The sequence below is a fragment of the Lepidochelys kempii genome, chromosome 11 (assembly GCF_965140265.1).
Source record: "Lepidochelys kempii isolate rLepKem1 chromosome 11, rLepKem1.hap2, whole genome shotgun sequence".
NCBI lineage: Eukaryota > Metazoa > Chordata > Testudines > Cheloniidae > Lepidochelys > Lepidochelys kempii.
The window spans coordinates 78457377-78477660 of NC_133266.1; the positions used below are offsets into that span (position 1 = coordinate 78457377).

A 20284-nucleotide genomic window follows, 5' to 3' on the forward strand; every position below is an offset into this window, starting at 1 on the left:
TTAGCCTGTTTGTAATCACGTTATCCTTTCCTGACTTGGAAGGGACAACTAGTAATGTCTTTAAGGGAAATGTTCATACAGAAGAAATAAGTGAATCAACTCTTCCATATTTGTTTATATAAAATGTGGTAGCATAACTGCCTGTTTGGATCAAAGACACCATTTGGGTTGCCACATATGTCATGCTCTGGACAGCATTTAAGACCACCCTTGCCTGCAGAGTTTGATGTAGATTTTGTTCTTGGAGATATCACATACCCTAGAAAGGGCGAAGCTATGCCATGTGAGCTCCCCATCCCAGGCAGGAAGCATTCATAGTTACTTGGACTGGAGTAATTTGGGAGACTTTCCCAGTTACAGGTTGTCCCTGAACTGCCACTCAAACATGTACTGTAGTCAGTCATTCAGATGCTATGCAGGAAATGTGTGGCTTGCAAACCTTGAGACTTCAGGGCCCATAGTGGTTGCCTCATATGCAGGAGTGCTAGGAGTAACACAAACATCCCTGTGGCCATGCTGCTCAATGTTTTCAGCAGGTCTGTGTTGAAACCTTCTGACTGGCAAACCTTAAATTCCATGTCTCGTCCTAGAGTACAGTCTTTGTACATGAGCCCCATCTAGCATGGGTCGTATAACCTTCAATTGTCTGAGGAACAAGCTTAGACTTTGGGTCTAAATCCTAGTGACTCCAGCACTGGTAGAGACTGATTCTTGTCCTACCAAAATGACATCCTTCTTGATGGGCCAGTCCTCCAAATAAGGGGAAACATTTTGCTCTTATTCTGTGTAGAAACATTACTAAGTATTTTATGAATTCATGCAGCACCATTGCAAAAAAGGACTTAAAATGGTTTGGGAGCTCTCTCCTTAATGACATGGAACTCAGCTGGGTAATGTACCCTCTTGTGTTTGTAGACCACAGCAAGTCCCAAATTTCATAAGCAGTCACTCTCACCTAGGAAAAACATGATTGTTCCTAGAGATACCAGTTGACCATTTCTTTCACTAGATATAAGTTGGGGCCTTCTACTTCCTTATAAGGACCCTGCTGGGTGCACTTGGCACCAGCTATAGCAGTGACAGGCATGTCAGAACATACATACCTCCCTTCTTTAGCAGGCAGCTGATACTTTAAGAGAATGTATATCCTGCAGTTTCTTTCTGATACTGATGTCAAGAGCATTCTCGAGCAGGGAACTTTGGAGAAGCTTATCTAATCTGAATTCTGTAGCCACGTTTCATAAACAGAACTCAATGTGCCTGAGGTAATCAGGGTCACAAGGGGGAAAAGGGCTAGTTTCCCCTCCCTCAGGATAGTCCTCTTGAGTAGATACAAGATGACTGGCCGCTTGTTTTAAATTCTATCAAAACACCAGATTTTTTGCTTCCTAGAAGCAGTGTTCAGAACACAGATTGCTGTTGGAAGAGAGCCAGAGAACTAGGAGCATCCCAAATCTAGTAGAAGTAATAACTAGCTTCTTTGCGGGTGCTTTCCCTTGTCAACTCTATGAGGGAGGAGGACTGGATGGTTGCCTAAGTAAATAAACTGTGTTTGAGAAACACACTTCCCATTTTTCTCCAAAAGGTTTCCACCATCATACAAGCCGCAGCTGTATCTCTACATAAAAGCTCAATGTTCACAACAACGCGTGTCTATATGCTTCGATTCTGGAGCGAGCTACTTGTGCTGCCAATCAAAGGTAGTTCAGATCTGATATCACGATGTTTCCAAACACCTCTAGGAACCACTTAAAATGTATTTCAGGGAAGAAAATTCACAAAGATGTGGACCTTTCCCATTCCAAATCGGTACGCACACTGAAACAGACATTACAGGCTGGCAAACCCTCCTTCTGAAAAAGGTGGAACTGTGTACTGTCAGGCTTCCTAATGGTGACAACAGCCTGTGACACAAGACTTGTGTTAGGAAGGAGAACCAGCACCTCTTGTAACCAAGTATTTCCTTTTCATGCATCTATCAAACATCAGCTCAGGACTGAGTGGGTGAAACACATTCCTTTATTTGCAGGGGGAACTATCAGCAGATACTTCAAATGAGGTGTCCTGGAATGCTTCCAGAGAAAACAATGACCAACTTCATTTTCTCAAATAGAGGGAAATTCCATTTTGGTTTTGGCTTTTATAAGAAAGGAGGCGGCTGTGGAATCGAACCATTTTTAACTCCTCTGCCTCAGAAACTGGAGCACTTATGATGGCAAGTAGTTTTCCACCAAGCCTGAGGCCAACACTCCTGTACGCTCTCCTATTCACAGTACGCTTCATCCCAGACAGACCCAAACTGCTGCACTGACACAGGAAGTTGTAAGACTGATGTTGCTGAAAGAGGCATTGACCATGATTACTCCAAGACACCACAGCTGATGCTTCAAATCACCTTTCCTGGACACCGGATTCCCTAAGCACGGTGGATGTTTCAAGGGCTCTGAATAGAAGCTTCAGGCTGTCTACTTGGATGTGAGCTGCCCCATGAGGAAGCTCTGCAGTCTTCACCTGTAGCTGGGTGCTGAACTCTGGTTCACTTGAGGCTTTTAACAGTGAGGCAATCCAGGCCAACTTGAAATCTAACTTGTGAAAGTCATTGCGGATGTCCAAGACAGACTTCAGACAGAAACCACATCCCAGCAACCACAGTCCATGCCCCAAAGTAAACTTGTCATTGGTTATATTTTTCTGAAATTAATAGATTATAACATAACAGTGTCATCAAACAAAAATACTTGCAAAGTTTTTAAAGGTGATGAGCTTCTCTATATCTGAAAGTCAAAAAGGGTAAGGGGGAAGAGAAACAGAAGCTACAGACCATGAACTCAGACTGCCACAAATATCCCTTCAAAGTACATTTTATTAAAAAAGGTAGGCAAAGAATCCATAAAAATGCAATACACAAAGGACATGTAAATAGCAAAGTTTTCTTCAAAGGCCGAGGGATTGAGAGAAAAAGGTGTGGCCCAGCAAACAGCTGAGGCACGACAGCCCAGGCCGTACTTCCGCAGCTGGTGTTAAGAAATGGAACTGAGCTGAAGGCATCAGAGCTCACTGTGGCTCTAATCTAGGGCAGCACACAAAAGGACTGTGACAGAATCAGTTGTTCAAAACGTAAGAGTCGGTGAGAAATTCACTTATATTTGCATACAAGACACTGACCCCAAAGTAGTTACATGTTGTCCTACCAAGCTATCTGGAGAATGAGGTTTTTCTTATCCTTAAGATGATCTGCGAGGAGAAGGCAAAAGGCACCTAATATTTTTGTCTTTCCTCTCTTTAAAAGTAATAGAAGTAACAGGGTGGGGTTTTTGTGGCTTTTTTTTTTTAAATATACTCTGGGCTAAACAGTCTCAAATTCACAACAAGAGATGAGCTCCACGCATGAACCATAAGTGATTTAAACAAACTAGGAGGCTATTTTACAAACAAGGAGCTTTTTCAATAATTTAACTTTTTAAAGCATTTCCCAGCAGCCATTTTAAAGAAAGGCATCTCACGCAACATTTAATAAAGAATCTATAAAGCTCTGACATATTTTTGCCACGATGTTATCTTTCAGAATGAGACTTTACAAATGAAGATAAACAATTTTTTTGTGCTTAAGGGCTACTATTCACCCTAAAAAGAAAAGGAGGACTTGTGGCACCTTAGGACGTGTGGCCATGCGGCTGCACAGCTTGAAGGTAACTTAGATTCTTACAGACAATTCTTATTAACTAAACTAAAATTTTTTTAAAAAGTAAAGAGTATTGATTAAAACAATCAGTATACATACAGATATGAGTACAATTATTAAGATTAAGATTCATAGTGGAGATGGTGAGCTTTGTAGTTGCAAAGAGTTCTTTCAGAATTAGCTCATAGGTTATAGGCCAATGTTTGTATTCAGGGAGATCCAGTCAAGACTGGAGAGCTCTATCTTGGGCTTGAGCCTCCCCTGCATGAAGCATCAAGCAGATCTGAGAGAAAAAGGATCAGGACACAAGCCCTTCTTTATACAGTTTCACCCTAAAGCTCTTCTAAAATTTTAAGAAAAGAGACAGAAAATCTTGTGGAAGAAAAATTCTGACAGTGACCAAATCAAACCTAAATTTTAGCATCAGGACTAACGTTCACATAGCATGCAAGAAGCTTACTGCAACAATGGGAGACTTCAAAGTCAGTAGAACAAAACACAGCATTCACTTATTACATTTGCAATGTTAAGTTTACCTGACAATGTTTATGTATGCTGACTTATTAGATACCTGGAGGTGTATATGTTTCTACTGAAGAGTGTACAAGAACAGAGCGTCTTTTTGAAGGCATGGGCATTTTCCTCTCTTTGTATTTAGCCAAAGCTGCTTGTACTGCTTCAGTGTGGACATCTAGATAGTAACAAACAACAACAAAAATAGTTATGAAATGAAGTACAGCTACCTTTTCCTTCCAAAACATTACACACACCACAGATTTAACCTTCTTTACAAATGACTGGTGCTGCACCACGGTTCAGAACACTAATTACTTAGTCTGACAACGTATGCTCAGGCCCCTTGTTCTAGAATCCATTTATCTCACCGGCACTTAGTTACGAAATAGAAGCAACCTATTTCTGGTCTCACCAGCAGCAGTTTAGCAGCTGTGATATTTGCATTTACTCATCTACACGAGCAAACTCAGTGACACATCCATACTGCAAAGTCTCCCCAAGTATGCTCTGATCCCCCTCAAATACACACTTACCAGTGTTCTCTCTAATTTTTCCCACGCATGTGCGGAATGAATTTTGTTATGCGCACCAATATGGAAGTGAGGTGTGACACATGACCTTCATATTGGTGCACATAACAAAATTAATGTGGTGGGAGGTGGGGCTGAGGGGGTCAGAGTGTGGGAGGGGGTTCAGAGGTGGGGCAGAGAGTTGGGGTGCGGGGGGGATGAGGGCTCTGGGGTAGGGTCCAGGGTGCGAGAGGGGGCTCAGGGCTGAAGCAGAGGGTTGGGGTGTGGGGGGGATGAGTGCTCTGGCTTGGCTGTGTGCTGGGGATGAGAAGTTTGGGGTGCGGGAGAGGGCTTAGGGCTAGGGCTGAGGGTTGGGTGCAGTGGGTGAGGGCTCCGTCTAGGGGTGAAGGCTCTGGGGTGGGGCCGGGGATGAGGGGTTCAGAGTACGAGAGGAGGCTTAGGGATGGGGCAGATGGTTGTGGGGGGGGGATGAGGGCTCTTACTTGGGGTGTGGGCTTTGGGGTGGGGCTGGGGTACGGGGGGTGGGCTCTGGGGCGGGGCCAGGGATGAGAGGCTGCCCTAGGGCTGTGATGGGAGAGAGCACCTGCCCCCAGCCCTCTCTCACCACAGCAGCTTGGGACGGAGGAGAGGTGCCTTTCCCCAGCTATGGCAGCTCCAGCTGGGCCGGAACGAGGGAGGGGCTCCTCTCCCTCAGCCGTGGAAAGTCCGCAGCAGGTCTGCACTGGGGGAAGAGGCATCCCTCCCTGCTGTAGCCCTGAGCCCCTGCGCAGGGCTTAATAGGCAGCTGTGTGGCCATGCGGCTGCACAGCTTGAAGGTAACTTAGATTCTTACAGACAATTCTTATTAACTAAACTAAAATTTTTTTAAAAAGTAAAGAGTATTGATTAAAACAATCAGTATACATACAGATATGAGTACAATTATTAAGATTAAGATTCATAGTGGAGATGGTGAGCTTTGTAGTTGCAAAGAGTTCTTTCAGAATTAGCTCATAGGTTATAGGCCAATGTTTGTATTCAGGGAGATCCAGTCAAGACTGGAGAGCTCTATCTTGGGCTTGAGCCTCCCCTGCATGAAGCATCAAGCAGATCTGAGAGAAAGAGGATCAGGACACAAGCCCTTCTTTATACAGTTTCACACCTTCTTGTGACAGGTTGGAGTCCCTCGGTAAACAATAGGCCATTATGGAGACTTATTTCCTTAGCATCACCCGTAATTAGTTACCCAAATTAACACAAGGCAATTTATCCATTAGACAGTTGTATCTCAAACTTCAGAGACATATAGACAATGACATTATTGTACCCAAGATTCATCTGAATGTTAATATTTCCTTTTGATCTCCGAATCAAAAGTGATAGTGACAGACAGGAACTGCCTGTTTACATGGCTAACATCTTAACAAGATATGAGTGCACACATACAATTAGTATCACCTCTGATTCCTAACAATATAGGTTTGCATTTCAAAGTTCTAGCCTATCTACCATGGAATGGTCCTAATTATCATTTACATACCTTTCTAACATCTCTCTAATGGTTGACTCTGGGTTATTTAGCCTACAAGCTGCTTAACCCTTTCTGGCCATGCTTCACATTTTGCATAAAATTTGTTGGAATTATATAACAGTGGTAGCAACAATGGTTTGCATGGTAATATTTTAATTAGGTAACGTCACACCAGCACTTCCCATATTGGCTGGGGAAGGGGAGAGTGAAGCAGGCTGTCTCAGAAAATGTATAAATTAAGATTTTATACCTTTAATACCACATGGCAAGACTGTAGGGTGACAGTGCAATTGCTTCCATTTCTCTGAATGGGACTCAGCCCCCAAAGTCTGGGAAACACTGCCATCCTGTAATAGTTGTGTCATCTGTGACTTCTTCACCTTCTCCCCCTTACTGTTATTTTTAAATTTTAGGTAAACTGGACCTGATGAAAATAAGGACGTGACAGGACTGCCAAAGCCAGGGTCACATTGCAGATTGAGTTTATACAAGCTTTCTCCACAAGACTTTGCCTGTGCACTTCAATCCTGGCGTGCAACCCGCCAGGTATCCCAAGCCTGGAGAGAAAGAAAATCATGCCAGACTGTGTGATTGTTTGGGGAAGTGGGTAGATGTCCAGAGAGTAGGTAGGGCAAATGCATGTTTTCATTTATGACCTAAGTAGGATTCAAACTCATGTGAAAGACTAGTATGCTACATATAAACAGAATATTTTGGTGAATATTTAGCATGCTGAATCTCATTTCCTGTCCATCCGCTCCTGAATACTGAAATCTTAGCTTAAAATAATGTTCTATTTAAAGAAAAACAAAGCTGCATGCTGTCATTACAGCGTTCTCTTCTGGGTTGAAGAGTGATTTGCAAATATATAATGAAACAGTTAACAGTAGGGTTATGTGTTGCAAATATAAAATGCAAGAGGTAGAAGGGCCACCAAGCTCATAAGTGATTAACTTTTAATAAATGTGGCTTCCCCAAAGTATATTCAAAACTGTTTAAGAAATCAAGTTCAGTTGTGTTTGGAAATTATAAGCCCAAAGTCTTCTTTAAAACAAAATCATTTAATGGGGGTTGAGGAGGAGAGAAGGAATAAAAGCACACCGCCTTATTTTCGTTTAATAAGAGCCAAATATGGTTTTGCATCCAACTTTTACTAAGCACTAAAATTCATTTAAAGCATAATTAATGCAGACAGATTTATTAGGCTTGGTCTACACTACAAACTGGTGTAGAGAGTGCTCTGGCAATGGGAGGGCTTCTCCCATCAACACAGCTACTGGCTCTGGCGGAGGTGGAGTACCTATGCTGACGGGAGAAGCGATAACAAGATATTGATGTGCATCCTAGACTCTCAAAATGTCCAGGTATCTTGTGCCGTGGGGCTGTTCATGTGGGCTTACCAATCTAAAAGGAATGCGTCCTTAATAAAGGGAGAAAGGTGGTGCCCACACACATCTCATGAGGATTTGTCCACCATAGCAGAGAAGATACTACATTGGCCAGAACAGTCACCACGAGGTTCACAGAATGGCAGTTTGGAGAGTATACCAACTGCAGTCATGTTTGAAGGCAATGAAGGTTGAGTCCTGTGAATGAGGTGACCTAGGTGCATGAGGCCATATGACCTAAGAGACAAACATGACTTCAAAGTTGCCCGGATGAAGTCCATAGATTATGTGGGGGTGAGAACACATTTTTTGGTGTTTACTCTGATTCCCAGTGAGGAGAGGAGGAGCATAGCATCATAGAAGTTGACATGTAGGCTTTCTGGTGGGACTTGGTGGCAAGGAATCAGTTTTTGAGGTAGGGGAAGACAATGAGACCACAACGTCTGACGTAATGTGCTACTGCTGAGAATGTCTTGGTAAAGTCTCTGGGGGCAGTTGCTATTTCAAAGGGGAGTATTCTGTACTGAAAATGGTTGGAGCCCACCCTGAATCTGAGGAAGTGTCTGTGAGCGGGTTGAATAAAGTAGGTGTCCTTCATATCAAGAGCTGTAAACCACATGCCCTTTTCTAAAGATGGAATTATAGCTGCCAACGTGACTACAAAATCTGAGTTTGCGAATGAAGCGGTTGAGATCGAGGATTGGTCTCCATGTTCTGTTGCTCCTCATTGCAATAAGGAATTCATCTCTTGATTAAGAATACTCGGAGTGACCCCCGAAGAGGGGGTGGGGTGCGGAATTGGAGGAGATAAGGATGTAAACTATCGTATAGCCAGAGTGGATGACATTTAGCATGTATTTGTTGTTATTGTACTCCAAGTGCGGAAAAAGTGCTAGGTGACCCCCAAACGGCACGTGGGGGTTGGGAAGTGTTGGGCTTAGTATTCCAGGGCTCTCGAGCTCCCATCAAAAATGCTGAGCGTGGAGCTGATATTGAGGTGCTGAGTCAGCTGCAGAGAGACTTGTAGCGAAGAGGGACTTTTGAACCCTGTCTCTTACGTGGTGGTTCTTAGGGTCTCTGATGGAAAAAGTGCTGAGCCACAAGTCTAGATCTGAACAATGGGAAGTAAAATTTCCTTTAAGGGGCAGATGTATGTCTCCCCAGTAAGTGGAGGGTAGCCCTAGAGTCCTTCAGGGTATGGAGGGACTCGACCGTCTTTTGGTTGAAAGAGGTGTGATTCATCAAAGGGAAGGTCCATGATAATTTTCTGGACCTCCCTAGGGAACCCTGACTCACAGAGCCATGACTTCTTGCACATCACTACTGCAGTAGCCATAGCTCTAGAGGAGGTGGTAGCAGCATTGACTTCAGATTGGAGAATAATCTTGGCCTTCATCTATCAGAACTTGGAAATGAGCTCTAGACTGCTGCGGAAGGCTGTCCGTAAACTCTGCAAACTTGGCGTAGTTCAGGAAATCGTATTTAGCCACTGGCAACTGGTAAATGGCTATCCTGAACTGGAGGCTGGATGACGAGAAGACCTTTGTCCTCAGAAGATCCAGGATTTACCTTCCTTATCAGCAGTAGAAGACTTGGGATGTTGCTGTCTACCCCTTTCAGAAACAGTGTGGACCACCAGTGAGTTGGCAGCGAGCTGAGAAGACAAAAATCTCGCTCCTTTGGCCAGCACTTAACACTTCTCTGTCCTTTCAGGGATAGGAGTGCGGATGGCAGAGATGTGATAGCTGACTCCAGTATGGCTTCACTAATGGGGAGAGCTATTTTGTTGCGTCCGGGTGCGTGGAGGATGTCAAAGAGTTTGTGCTGGGAGTCCTGGATCTCCTTGAGAGGAATCTGAAGCTCTCCCGTAATTGAGCAAAGGTGGTTCTGGAACTTCCTGAAATCACTGGGGACAGAGGGGGAAAGGAGTAAGAGTCACCACCTCATCCGGAGAAGAAGATAGCAGTCTTACCGGTTCCGGTAGAACTGACTCCAAGTTAGATGAGCTGGAGGTTTGTCCCAAACCAGTGTGGTCTTTTGTGGGGGTGGAGAACACGTAGGGAAGAAAGTGTTCATCAGGTGGTTCAAAATCTCCCAGTGAAGAGAAGGATGATCCTGGTTCCAGTGGTGGTTCTGTCGGTGCCGTGGGAGGGGGAGATGTATTCTGTGCAGTTGATTCCCCCAGAGATATTATCATCTTCCTGGCGACAGAGGGGCTCAATGGAGAAGGGGATTCTGGATCTGGGAGAGTGAAAATGTCTGTGGGGCAGCAACAGATTCAGATTTCTCTGGTCTGAGAGGAGCTCTACTTGTTCGAGCCACTGCAGCAGACAAGGAGAGCGGTGTCCAAAATTGAGGGTGATCAGACTTCATGGGTGCTGCTGGATCCCAGGGTGTGGGAGGTGCCAAGGCTAATGGTACCGACAGAACATGGACCAGTATCAATGCAGCCCAATGCTTATGAGCTTTCTTGTCATGTCTCTGGGACTTTGTATGTCCTAAGGCAGAGGTGGGCAAATTGAGCTCCCGGCCGGGGAGGCTAGCCCCTGGCCCCTCCTCCGCTGTTTCCCCGGCAGTGCAGCTTGCGCCTGCCCACCTTGCACCTGCCCACCTCCCAGGCTTTCCAACAAGCCTGTCCGGCTGCTCTGAGCGGCCAGGTAAGGGGGCGGGGGTGGATAAGGGGCAGGACACCCTGGTGGGCAGGCAGCGGGCGGTTGGATGGGGCGGAGGTTCGGGGGGCAGTTAGGAGACAGGGAGCGGGGGGGGGTGTTTGGATGGGGGTGGAGTCCTGGGGGGGGCAGTTAGGGACAGGGGTCCCAGGAGGGAGTGGTCAGGAGACAAGGAGTGTGTGTGTGGGGATTGGATGGGTCCCAGGGGGCCTGTCAGGGGGCAGGGGAGTGGACAGGGGTTGGGTCAGTCGGGGGGGAGTCCCGGGGGGCAGTTGGGGACAAGGAGCAGGGGGGTTGAAGGTTCTGAGGGGGGCAGGAAATGGGAGGGGGAGATGGGGGGGGCAGGGGCCAGGCTGTTTGTGGAGGCACAGGCTTCCCTACCTGGCCCTCCATACCGTTTCGCAACCCCAATGTGGCCCTCAGGCCAAAAAAGTTTGCCCACCCCTGTCCTAAGGCCTCATGAAGCGAGCTGATTGGTTTGCTTACAGCCAAATCTGACTTCTTTGAAGTCGATTTAGACAAAGACTTAGTTTCATGCTTAAAAGAGTGCTTCCTGACAGGACCCCACAGAGAGATAAGTGGGGGCAGATTCTCCCGCACCAGAGCTGGATTTAGCAGCAAGGATCCTTGCTGAATCAGGCCAAGGTACGGGGGAGGGGGTCCCCTGGCCTGGGACTGACAGACCTATGGCCTGCTCCATGAGGTATTTGTGGAGATGAAGTTCCCACCTTTCCTGGTTACGGCTAGGGAACGATCAGCACATACCGCACGTCGCTGTGATGTGGGCGGCTCCAACACAGTACAGGCAGCACTGGAGGTCATCGCTGACTGAGAAGAATCACGGGCAGGAAGCAGAGTTGGACGCCCGGAGTTCTGGGCACAGTCCAGTACCTGAATGGGGTACGAGGCAGGGCCCCACCATGACACTAATCTAAACACTAATAGCTCTATAAAACACTGAACTATTAAAACTATTTACAAACTAGATAATTATTTTGTGGGATGAAGCCAAAGTGTGGACATGGAAGACTGTGACCTCGACAATGCAGCAGTGAGAAGGAACTGGAAAAGCAGTCGGTCTGCCTTGCCCTTTATTCCCTTGGACAGAGGCATAAAATAAGCTGGGGCGCATACACAGATCAACAGACACTTCTCAAAATTTTCCAGTTTCAGATGCCTGGTGCGCATGCGTAATCCCCAGTGGACTATAATAGGCCTATCACTCAAAGAAGAGTGTGTGTTAACTACTTATGCTAAACAATCTGTTCCACCTTGTATTTAGCTGTGACTCTGAGTACTTTTCCCATGCCCGAAGAGCTCTGTATGTCTCGACAGCTTGTCTTTCTCCAACACAGTTGGTTCAATACAAGATATTACTTCACCCACCTTCTCTCTCTAAATTAAAATGTTATATTGTTGTGATACTAAAGCAGCATTCAATAGGAATTAGCAAAACAAATAAATAAAGGTTTCACTTTCCAGACAAGTCCTCCCAGAATAAGATGGTAAATGGATAATATTTATTGTTCATGTTAAACTAAACAGCACAGTGAATAACTGCACAGATTAAGACAGCTTTTCCCAATTGGTAGAGTGTGCCCCATATAGGGATATGGAAGTCTAGCTGGTAAGTAAGGGCATGTAAGTATGCATATGTGGAGGATATAAATTAAGATGGGTAGGACTTTAAACACCACCTGAAAGATTTGGGTTCGGAGCTGGGGGGCACATTTAGTTTCATTTTCCTGAGAGAGACTCAGCTTTCAAATGTTTGGGAAATACTGGATTAAGAGGTGAAAAGTAAAAGGTGGACAGTCAATATTAATTCATTCTATTCATAAATGCCACAATCACAACCACAATCTTCTACTGCCTTCTCAACTCCTTAACGCAGTGATCCTCAGGGCCTGTCTACACTGCGAAGTTGTCGATAAAACTTTTTTCTTTCACGGGGACTTAAAGCTCCCCCGCGAAAGACAAAAGTTTTGCTGCCACAAGTGGCAGCGTGAACGGGGCTTTATCAGCAGCATCGCTCTCCTGCCGACAAAGCTAACGCCGCTCGCGGGTCTGGAAGTATTTTGTTGGCAAAAGTGCAGACAAAGTACCGAAAAAGAGCATTTACACATGCTGACTTTTAGCAACAAGGCTGTGTCAACGCAGCCTTCTCACTAAAAGCTGTGTGGTGTAGACAAGCCCTTAGACCTCAGTGGTTCAGAAGCTAAATTAGCGATCAACATTACCCAAAAGAGCCACAGGAGTGTGACCTCATTGTTTCATTAGTATCTCTTTCTCCCACAAAAATGACTGACCAAGTATTTACAGTAAGTTAATAACAGAAAAAGCATCCTGATTGCTTAATAACTGAGTTTGGTTAATAATCAAATCACACAGGGTTCTAGTGTCGTCATGTACTGCAAAGCACCACAGGAGACACATTAAAGAGCCACTTACGGCTCCCGAGCCTCAGCCTGAATATCACTCCCTGAGCCTCCCTCCTATATCCACTTAAGATTTATTTCTTACGTGAAATATCTTTATTTTCAAAATTAAGAGGTCTCGCCCCCACAAAACAACTGGGCAGAGCCATAATTTACTTGGCTGATAGAAAGAGTAAGTAATTGGTTTCTCTTCCCTTATTTCTTTCCCACAAGAAAATTTTTTCCATATTATCTAATGAAAATGAAATCAAGTTCACTTCTGATCACCAAAAAAATAAAAGGTCTAGAATGATGATGATTCTATGAAGAATGTTGGAGAAACAGTGTTCTATGATAGCAAATTTGGCTCCTGCCCTTAAAGATGCAAGCGTCCAGGAAACCATTCCCACTCAAAGTTTTCAAGTCCGACTACCCAGATAAAATGAAAATGTCTATTCATCAAACCATTGCCAAACACTTTAAACAAAATGAAAATAATTTAACCTACAATGGTGGTTAAGGAACATCTAGTTAGTCTGCTTTGTAAACTTCAGATTGATATTTTTCATTTGGTTTATCTGACAGAGCCAGAAGAGTACCCAGAAATCACCTACTACAGGACAGGCCTGACAAAGATAACAGAACGCCACTAGCCATCACCTTCAGCCCCCAACTAAAACCTCTCCAACGCATCATCAAGGATCTACAACCTATCCTGAAGGACGACTCATCACTCTCACAGATCTTGGGAGACAGGCCAGTCCTTGCTTACAGACAGCCCCCCAACCTGAACCAAATACTCACCAGCAACCACACAACAGAACCACTAATCCAGGAACCTATCCTTGCAAGAAAGCCCGTTGCCAACTGTGTCCACATATCTATTCAGGGGACACCATCATAGGGCCTAATCACTTCAGCCACTCTATCAGAGGTTCGTTCACCTGCACATCTACCAATGTGATATATGCCATCCTGTGCCAGCAATGCCCCTCTGCCACGTACATTGGCCAAACTGGACAGTCTCTACGTAAAAGAATAAATGGACACAAATCAGACGTCAAGAATTATAACATTCAAAACACTTCAATCTCTCTGGTCACTTGATTACAGACCTAAAAGTGGTAATTCTTCAACAAAAAAAACTTCAAAAACAGACTCCAATGAGAGACTGCTGAATTGGAATTAATTTGCAAACTGGATACAATTAACTTAGGCTTGAATAGAGACTGGGAGTGGATGGGTCATTACGCAAAGTAAAACCATTTCCCCATGTTTATTCCCCCCTCACCCCCCACTGTTCCTCAGATGTTCTTGTTAACTGCTGGAAATGGCCCACCTTGATTATCACTACAAAAGGTTAGCGCCCCCCCCCGCTCTCCTGCTGGTAATAGCTCATCTTAAGTGATCACTCTCCTTACAGTGTGTATGGTAACACCCATTGTTTCATGTTCTCTATGTATATAAATCTCCCCACTGTATTTTCCACTGAATGCATCCGATGAAGTGAGCTGTAGCTCACGAAAGGTTATGCTCAAATAAATTGGTTAGTCTCTAAGGTGCCACAAGTCCTCCTGTTCTTTTTGCGAAGACAGACTAACCCGGCTGCTGCTCTGAGACTTGGTTTCAACAGGCACTGTCCCGAGAAGTAGGAATAGTCCGTGTCCAACAGATAAAGAGGACAGTAATGGCAATGCTTACTAAGCTGAGGGCCAAGCCTACTAACCAAAGAGGGAAAAGACCTGTGCAATGCCTTTTCCATTTTAAAGAAAACTGTTGTTGTATCCAGTATTTAACTGAAACATACTATCAATCAATTTTCTATTTACTGTTTTAAAAGTAATTTAAAACTAAGATGTGCGATATTTTCTTTCCTTTTATGCCCTCAGCCCATTTCCCCCCTTATTTTCTATAAATATATCGTGTATCTTTTTATACATTTTCAGTTCATTCTCTTTTCCTTCTACTTCTGCACCTAATACTAAGGACCCATACTAGGATCAGTGCTATTTAATATATTCATTAATTTTCTGGAGAAGGGGAAGAAACAGTGAAGTGGCAAAATTTGTGGAGGACAAAATTATTTAGGTTAGTCAGAATGAGAGAAGGCTCAGGAACTATAGGAAGACTTGCCTAAGGCTAGCAATTGGCAGATGGATTCAATTGTATATAAGTGCAAGGTAACGACCATAAGGAGGAACAATTTTAACTAATGACTCCAGAAAGAGATCCCTGACCTGCAATACTGTGCTCCATTCAATCATCTCATCCTAAAAAAAGATACCGCAGATATAGAAAGGGTACAAAGAAGGGCAAGAAAAAATATGTAGAGGCATATAAAGACTTTGGTACCAGGAGAGATTAGAAAGGAAACAAAAAAGAGGGGATATGACAGAAGTATGGAGAGCAGACCAGTACCCAGAAGGTCAGTTTGAAACTCCTATTTACCCTTCTTATTATACTAGCACTGGGGGACATCCAGAGTAATATAAAATGCAACAACATTTTAAAGTGATAAAAATACCTTTTTAATTTTTAAACACAACTTAAACTATGTGGAACTAATTGGCTTAGACACTACTGAAGCTAAGAACTTAGCAGCAATTAAACAAGGATAATATGTATGTATGAACATCAACAGCTACAGTTGTTAGATTGAAATGGAAAAGAGACTGTCATATTTCAGGACACAGGCCAACTACTAAGTGGCTGTGGTCAGAAACAAACTTCCCTTTTGCACAGCTTATTTCACAATTATCTATCACGTGGTTCCTTATTCTTTCCTCTGAAGCACCTGGTGCTGGAGTCAGAATATTGGATTGCTGGTCAGATCCAATATGGAAAGTCCAATGTTCAATTAACATGCCATTTGGTTCAATGCAGGAATCTATGGCTGCTCTGGTACTATGCAAGCATAACGGGAAACAATTTTCTCTAAGTCTTTCGTACAGGAGAGAAATTTTCCAAAACTTTTCTCCCACTGCTAATACCAGTTTAGTTCTACTACTGTTAGGGGCATCAGGAGCCCAAATGTTGTAGAATCTGTCGCTGGCACTTAACACTACTTTGATTAGACATGCTCCCCACAAGGTTCTGTGATGCAGCATCACAAGGGTCTCTCATATAAGTTACATCTTTTAGCTAACGTAAAGAGTGCACTTTGAAAAAAAACCCCTCATCTTATTATGTTGGTTGTTATTCAGGCTGAAACATTTTGGGGAAGGATAATTAAATCAACAACCACTAAGCTAAAATTCTTTACTGTATTTCAAACAAAACTAAAAGCAAGCCCATAGACCAGCACTTCTTGTCTGAATGGGAAATAGAACAAGCCTGGATAACATTTTCTCAGTTAATATTAAAACTCAGGGGAAATGAAGACAAAATACACTCACATTTGTCCTTTTATCTCTTTGGTCATAAAAATAAACTAAAGATGGAGGGAGCTGCTTGCTTCACAGGTCTGAGCTTGCAAGCTCTCTGGATTTATTCTAAAAAATCATGGCCTCTGAAAGATGTCATGTCTATATGATCTTGGCTGGGCACATGGCTAAACAGTACCATAAGCTGAATATAAATCAAGACATGCCCTTTAACAATGAATCTGGTATCATTTTAGCATACTAGGGTCTTCTGAAACACCACACAGGGACAAAAGAATCCAGTTACATAAATTCCAACTGAGAATTTTTTCCTCTCTAACACCACATTTTAAGCTTTGAAACACAGAAATCACTCCCCGCTGGTATTTTAAGGATAAGTTTTAGTTGGTATAGCAGAAAGTGAAAACAACCTAATCATGGTAATCGCCATACTAGATGAGACCAGTGGATTCATCTAGTACATTATCGTGTCTCTGACAGCGATCGGTAACTGTTACAAAAGATAAAAACCAAGTTAGAAGCACCATTCATTCAGCAGTCATATCAAAACAGGACTGATTTTTTCTTGACTGTTCAAAATCTGGTCACTCCGAAAACTTGAAATTCAAAAAGAAAGGATTTGCTAGGTTTAGAAATTGTGATAAACATCAGCAGAATGTTTAACGGAATTAAATTAAAAGTCAATTTTGAACACTGCTCTAGAAATACTAACTGAAGTTTTTGGAACAAAGAAGAGGAACAGCAGTGGCAGCTACTATGACTGTTCTCTGAAAGTGTGTTCACTTACTGATATATATGTATAAAGAAAAGGAGGACTTGTGGCACCTTAGAGACTAACCAATTTATTTGAGCATAAGCTTTCGTGAGCTACAGCTCACTGCATCCGATGAAGTGAGCTGTAGCTCACAAAAGCTTATGCTCAAATAAATGGGTTAGTCTTAAGGTGCCACAAGTACTCCTTTTCTTTTTGCGAATACAGACTAACACGGCTGTTACTCTGAAATCTGATATATATGTATGCAAGCTGAAATTCTTCTCAAGACTACCCCAATAACCATTAACAGTGGGAATACAGTAGAACCTCAGAGTTATGCACACCAGAGTTATGAACTGACCAGTCAACCACACATCTCATTCGGAACCGAAAGTACACAATCGGGGGGGGGGGGGGGGGAAATACAGTACAGTACTGTGTTAAACGTAAACTACTAAAAAATATAAAGGGAAAGATTTAAAACAAGATTTAACAAGGTAAGGAAACTCTGTGCTTGTTTCATTTAAATTAAGATGGTTAAAACCTGCATTTGTCTTCTGCATAGTAAAGTTTCAGAAGTGCATTAAGTCAACGTTGAATTATAAACTTTTGAAAGAACAACCCTAACGTTTTGTTCAGAGTTACAAACCACCTCCATTCCCGAGGGGTTTGGAACTCTGAGGGTTTACTGTCAATGTTTCTATGCTAAACCCTTCCACACAATACAGAATCTTTTTATTGTACTACCAACACCTTTAGACACAAAAGGCCCTCTCATAGTTACTGCCCTAGTTTGTCCTTTTCTCCACATTAACCAATGACAGGCTTCCTCTACAGTGTATTTTTAGATACACATAAAACACTTTGTTTGCGGATAGTAAAATTATATTGCAAATAAGTCTGATACACAAAAGAGATGGAATTTAAAGCAAATGACTAAATTATATATTAAAGTTAACCTTAAGTATCCCATTTAATTAATTCTCATTGATATTTATTATTATGCTCATCCCCAAACTTCAGAAAATCTACTCTTTGGATAGCACATATCTTTCCTAAAAGCCCTTGCACATGCTACCCAAAACACACAAAAGATCCCATCAACCCTTGGATTATTCAAAAAACAAACCATGGAGATGTAATGCCTTGATTTTAAGAGCAGGGTTTTCTCAATGGGAATGCCAGCAGTAAAAATGTGAATCCATAAGTAGGGGTGCCAAGCAGTTAAAAGCAAGGCGACCCAAGGATTAGTAGGATATTACTTCAAAAATTTAGATTATGCAGCCATTTGCTCCTTCCTCCCCAGTCCTGGTACATGTAGCTACCCTCAACAGCACACCGAAATAGCATTCTAGTTAGAACCTCGTGGACAGACTTACCAGATGACTGCTTCCAAAAAGCACCTGCCTTTCTCAGTATTGTGAGAAGGAATTTCACATCAAAACACAATGTATTTTAGCCACCTGAGCAGTAACAATGGAAGCAGGATATGAGGAGGATATGGATATTTTCATAGAAATTTCCAAAAACAGGTTTCTTTGTTGCACTGAAGCATGTTTAAAAGTTCATGTAGAATATCCATTGTGATGTTTCCCTTTCTTGTGTGTATTTGCTTCAAGTCAGGAAACGTTTGAAAGAGAACTTTGGTAAATATGGTAATTCTATAACCCTTATGTGAAAAAAAAAATCACAGCCCTGGAAAAATTAGCACCAATGATAGGAAGCAGGACCGGCTGACGAGAGGAAATTGTTAAGCATGGTTTAAGTCCATAACAAGGAAAACATCAGAATGTGTTTATGATTTTCTTTCTTCCCCAATCATTTTCTCCACTTTGGAGTTGGCCAAGCATTGCCTATGTGTACATACAGCACAGCTGCTTGGACACATTTCCTCATATCTTGCCTTCTTCCAATATGGAACGCACTTCACTTGGCCCCTTAAGCATAATATCTGTTTCTCTTTATGGGTGTAACGATACTGTTGGGGCACCCATTTTGTTTTAGCTGCATAGATTTTCCTTACCAGATCGGAAGCGCTCATCTCTGGAGTTGGTAGACCGTGATTTTTGCTGTTTAGATACAGCAGCTGTAGCCTGTGAAGAGCCTGGGATTCTGTTCTCTGCTTGCAGGGATGGATCTACACCTGAAATACAATTCCACCTCATGTAAACAATTCACATCTACTAACAGACAGTATCTGGCCAGTGATGTATGAATGCTTGTATCTCCCACTACAAAGAGACCTACTTTTCTTTTTTTTTTTAGAAAAAGTAAACTATTCCATCCAAGAGCCAGGTTTAAAAACTATTACCACAGGTTACAATGAAAAAGGATATTTAATTAAATTCCAATAGTTGAAGTATTTTTACAAAGTCTGATGCTGACTCACAAACGTTAATTCATGCAACCTATCTGTAAAGCAGAACTGAAATATAACTCAGTCAATATTAAAAAGAAATCTAATTTTCTTACCTGCAGCTTCAGTTTCTATGACTCAAATCCATCAATCTGAACTGATTATTATTTTACCCAAAACTATCCAACATTTCTAAACAACTGAAAATACAACTACTTCGATCAACAGCATAGTGTAAAGAGTGCTTATCAAAAGTAGTGCCTTCATGCTAGTCCAAAGACAAGTTCATGGAAAGATGGGACAGGCAGATCTAAATCCCAGAAATGATTTCTCCTAATAAATTATTCTGCATCACAGATCGTCCAAATGGGCTGAAAGAACTTATTGTAAAATGTCAAGAAAAAGGCTGAGACGGGTGTGTGTGTGTGTGAGAGGGAATATCTTTTATTGGATCAACTTGTGTTGGTGAGAAAGACAAGCTTTTGAGTTACACAGAGCTCTTCTTCAGATCCGGGAAAGGTACTCCCAGCATCACAGCAAAATTCAAGGTGGAACAGATTGTTCAGCATAAGTACTTAGTACATATTGTAAGGGACCATTCAAGGTAGCGTGGCCCATTAACACCTCTGCAGTTATAGGACAAAAAGGAGGATTAATGGGTTACAGACTGTTGTAATAAGCCATAAATCCAGTTCAGGCTACGATTTTCAGTATCTAGCAGAGTCATGAATTTAAGCTCACAGGGTCATCTTATGAAAAAGTGGTGTGCAGATTTCCTTTGAGGATAAAGGACTGAGAGGTCAGATATAGAGTGATTGCTTTGTGAGATGCATTCAACCACAGGTGACAGGATGGTTTTGTCTGAACATTTTCCTGTGTGAATTCATTTGAGCACACAGCTTTGTGGGTGAAACCAGACAATCACTGTTGCTGGAGCATTTAGTGCACTGGATGAGGTACACCACATGTGATAGGCATGTGTAGGATACACGGATCTTGAAAGGTGAGGTGGTGGGGGGGGCGGGAGAGTGGATGTTGATCATTGTAGCAATGGAGATATGTCTGCAGGTTTTGCATCT

At 42.9% G+C, this 20284-nt stretch overlaps 1 protein-coding gene across 16 annotated transcripts in view; it reads right to left on the reverse strand.

Moving 5' to 3' along the window:
* The window catches only part of DIP2A (disco interacting protein 2 homolog A), a 248545-nt gene that overhangs the window by 101316 nt on the left and 126945 nt on the right, over positions 1 to 20284 (reverse strand). For 15 of the 16 annotated variants that reach the window (XR_012154401.1, XR_012154402.1, XM_073306938.1 and 12 more), the window contains exons 3-4: positions 18873 to 18992; positions 4254 to 4373 (exon numbers count right to left, since the gene is read on the reverse strand). Coding sequence is in view for 14 of the 16 variants with exons in the window: in XM_073306938.1 (XP_073163039.1) it covers positions 4254 to 4373; positions 18873 to 18992 (240 nt within the window). In the remaining 2 variants the exon portion in view is untranslated. The remainder of the gene's footprint in view (positions 1 to 4253; positions 4374 to 18872; positions 18993 to 20284) is intronic. The other variant, XM_073306935.1, reaches the window with a different exon arrangement.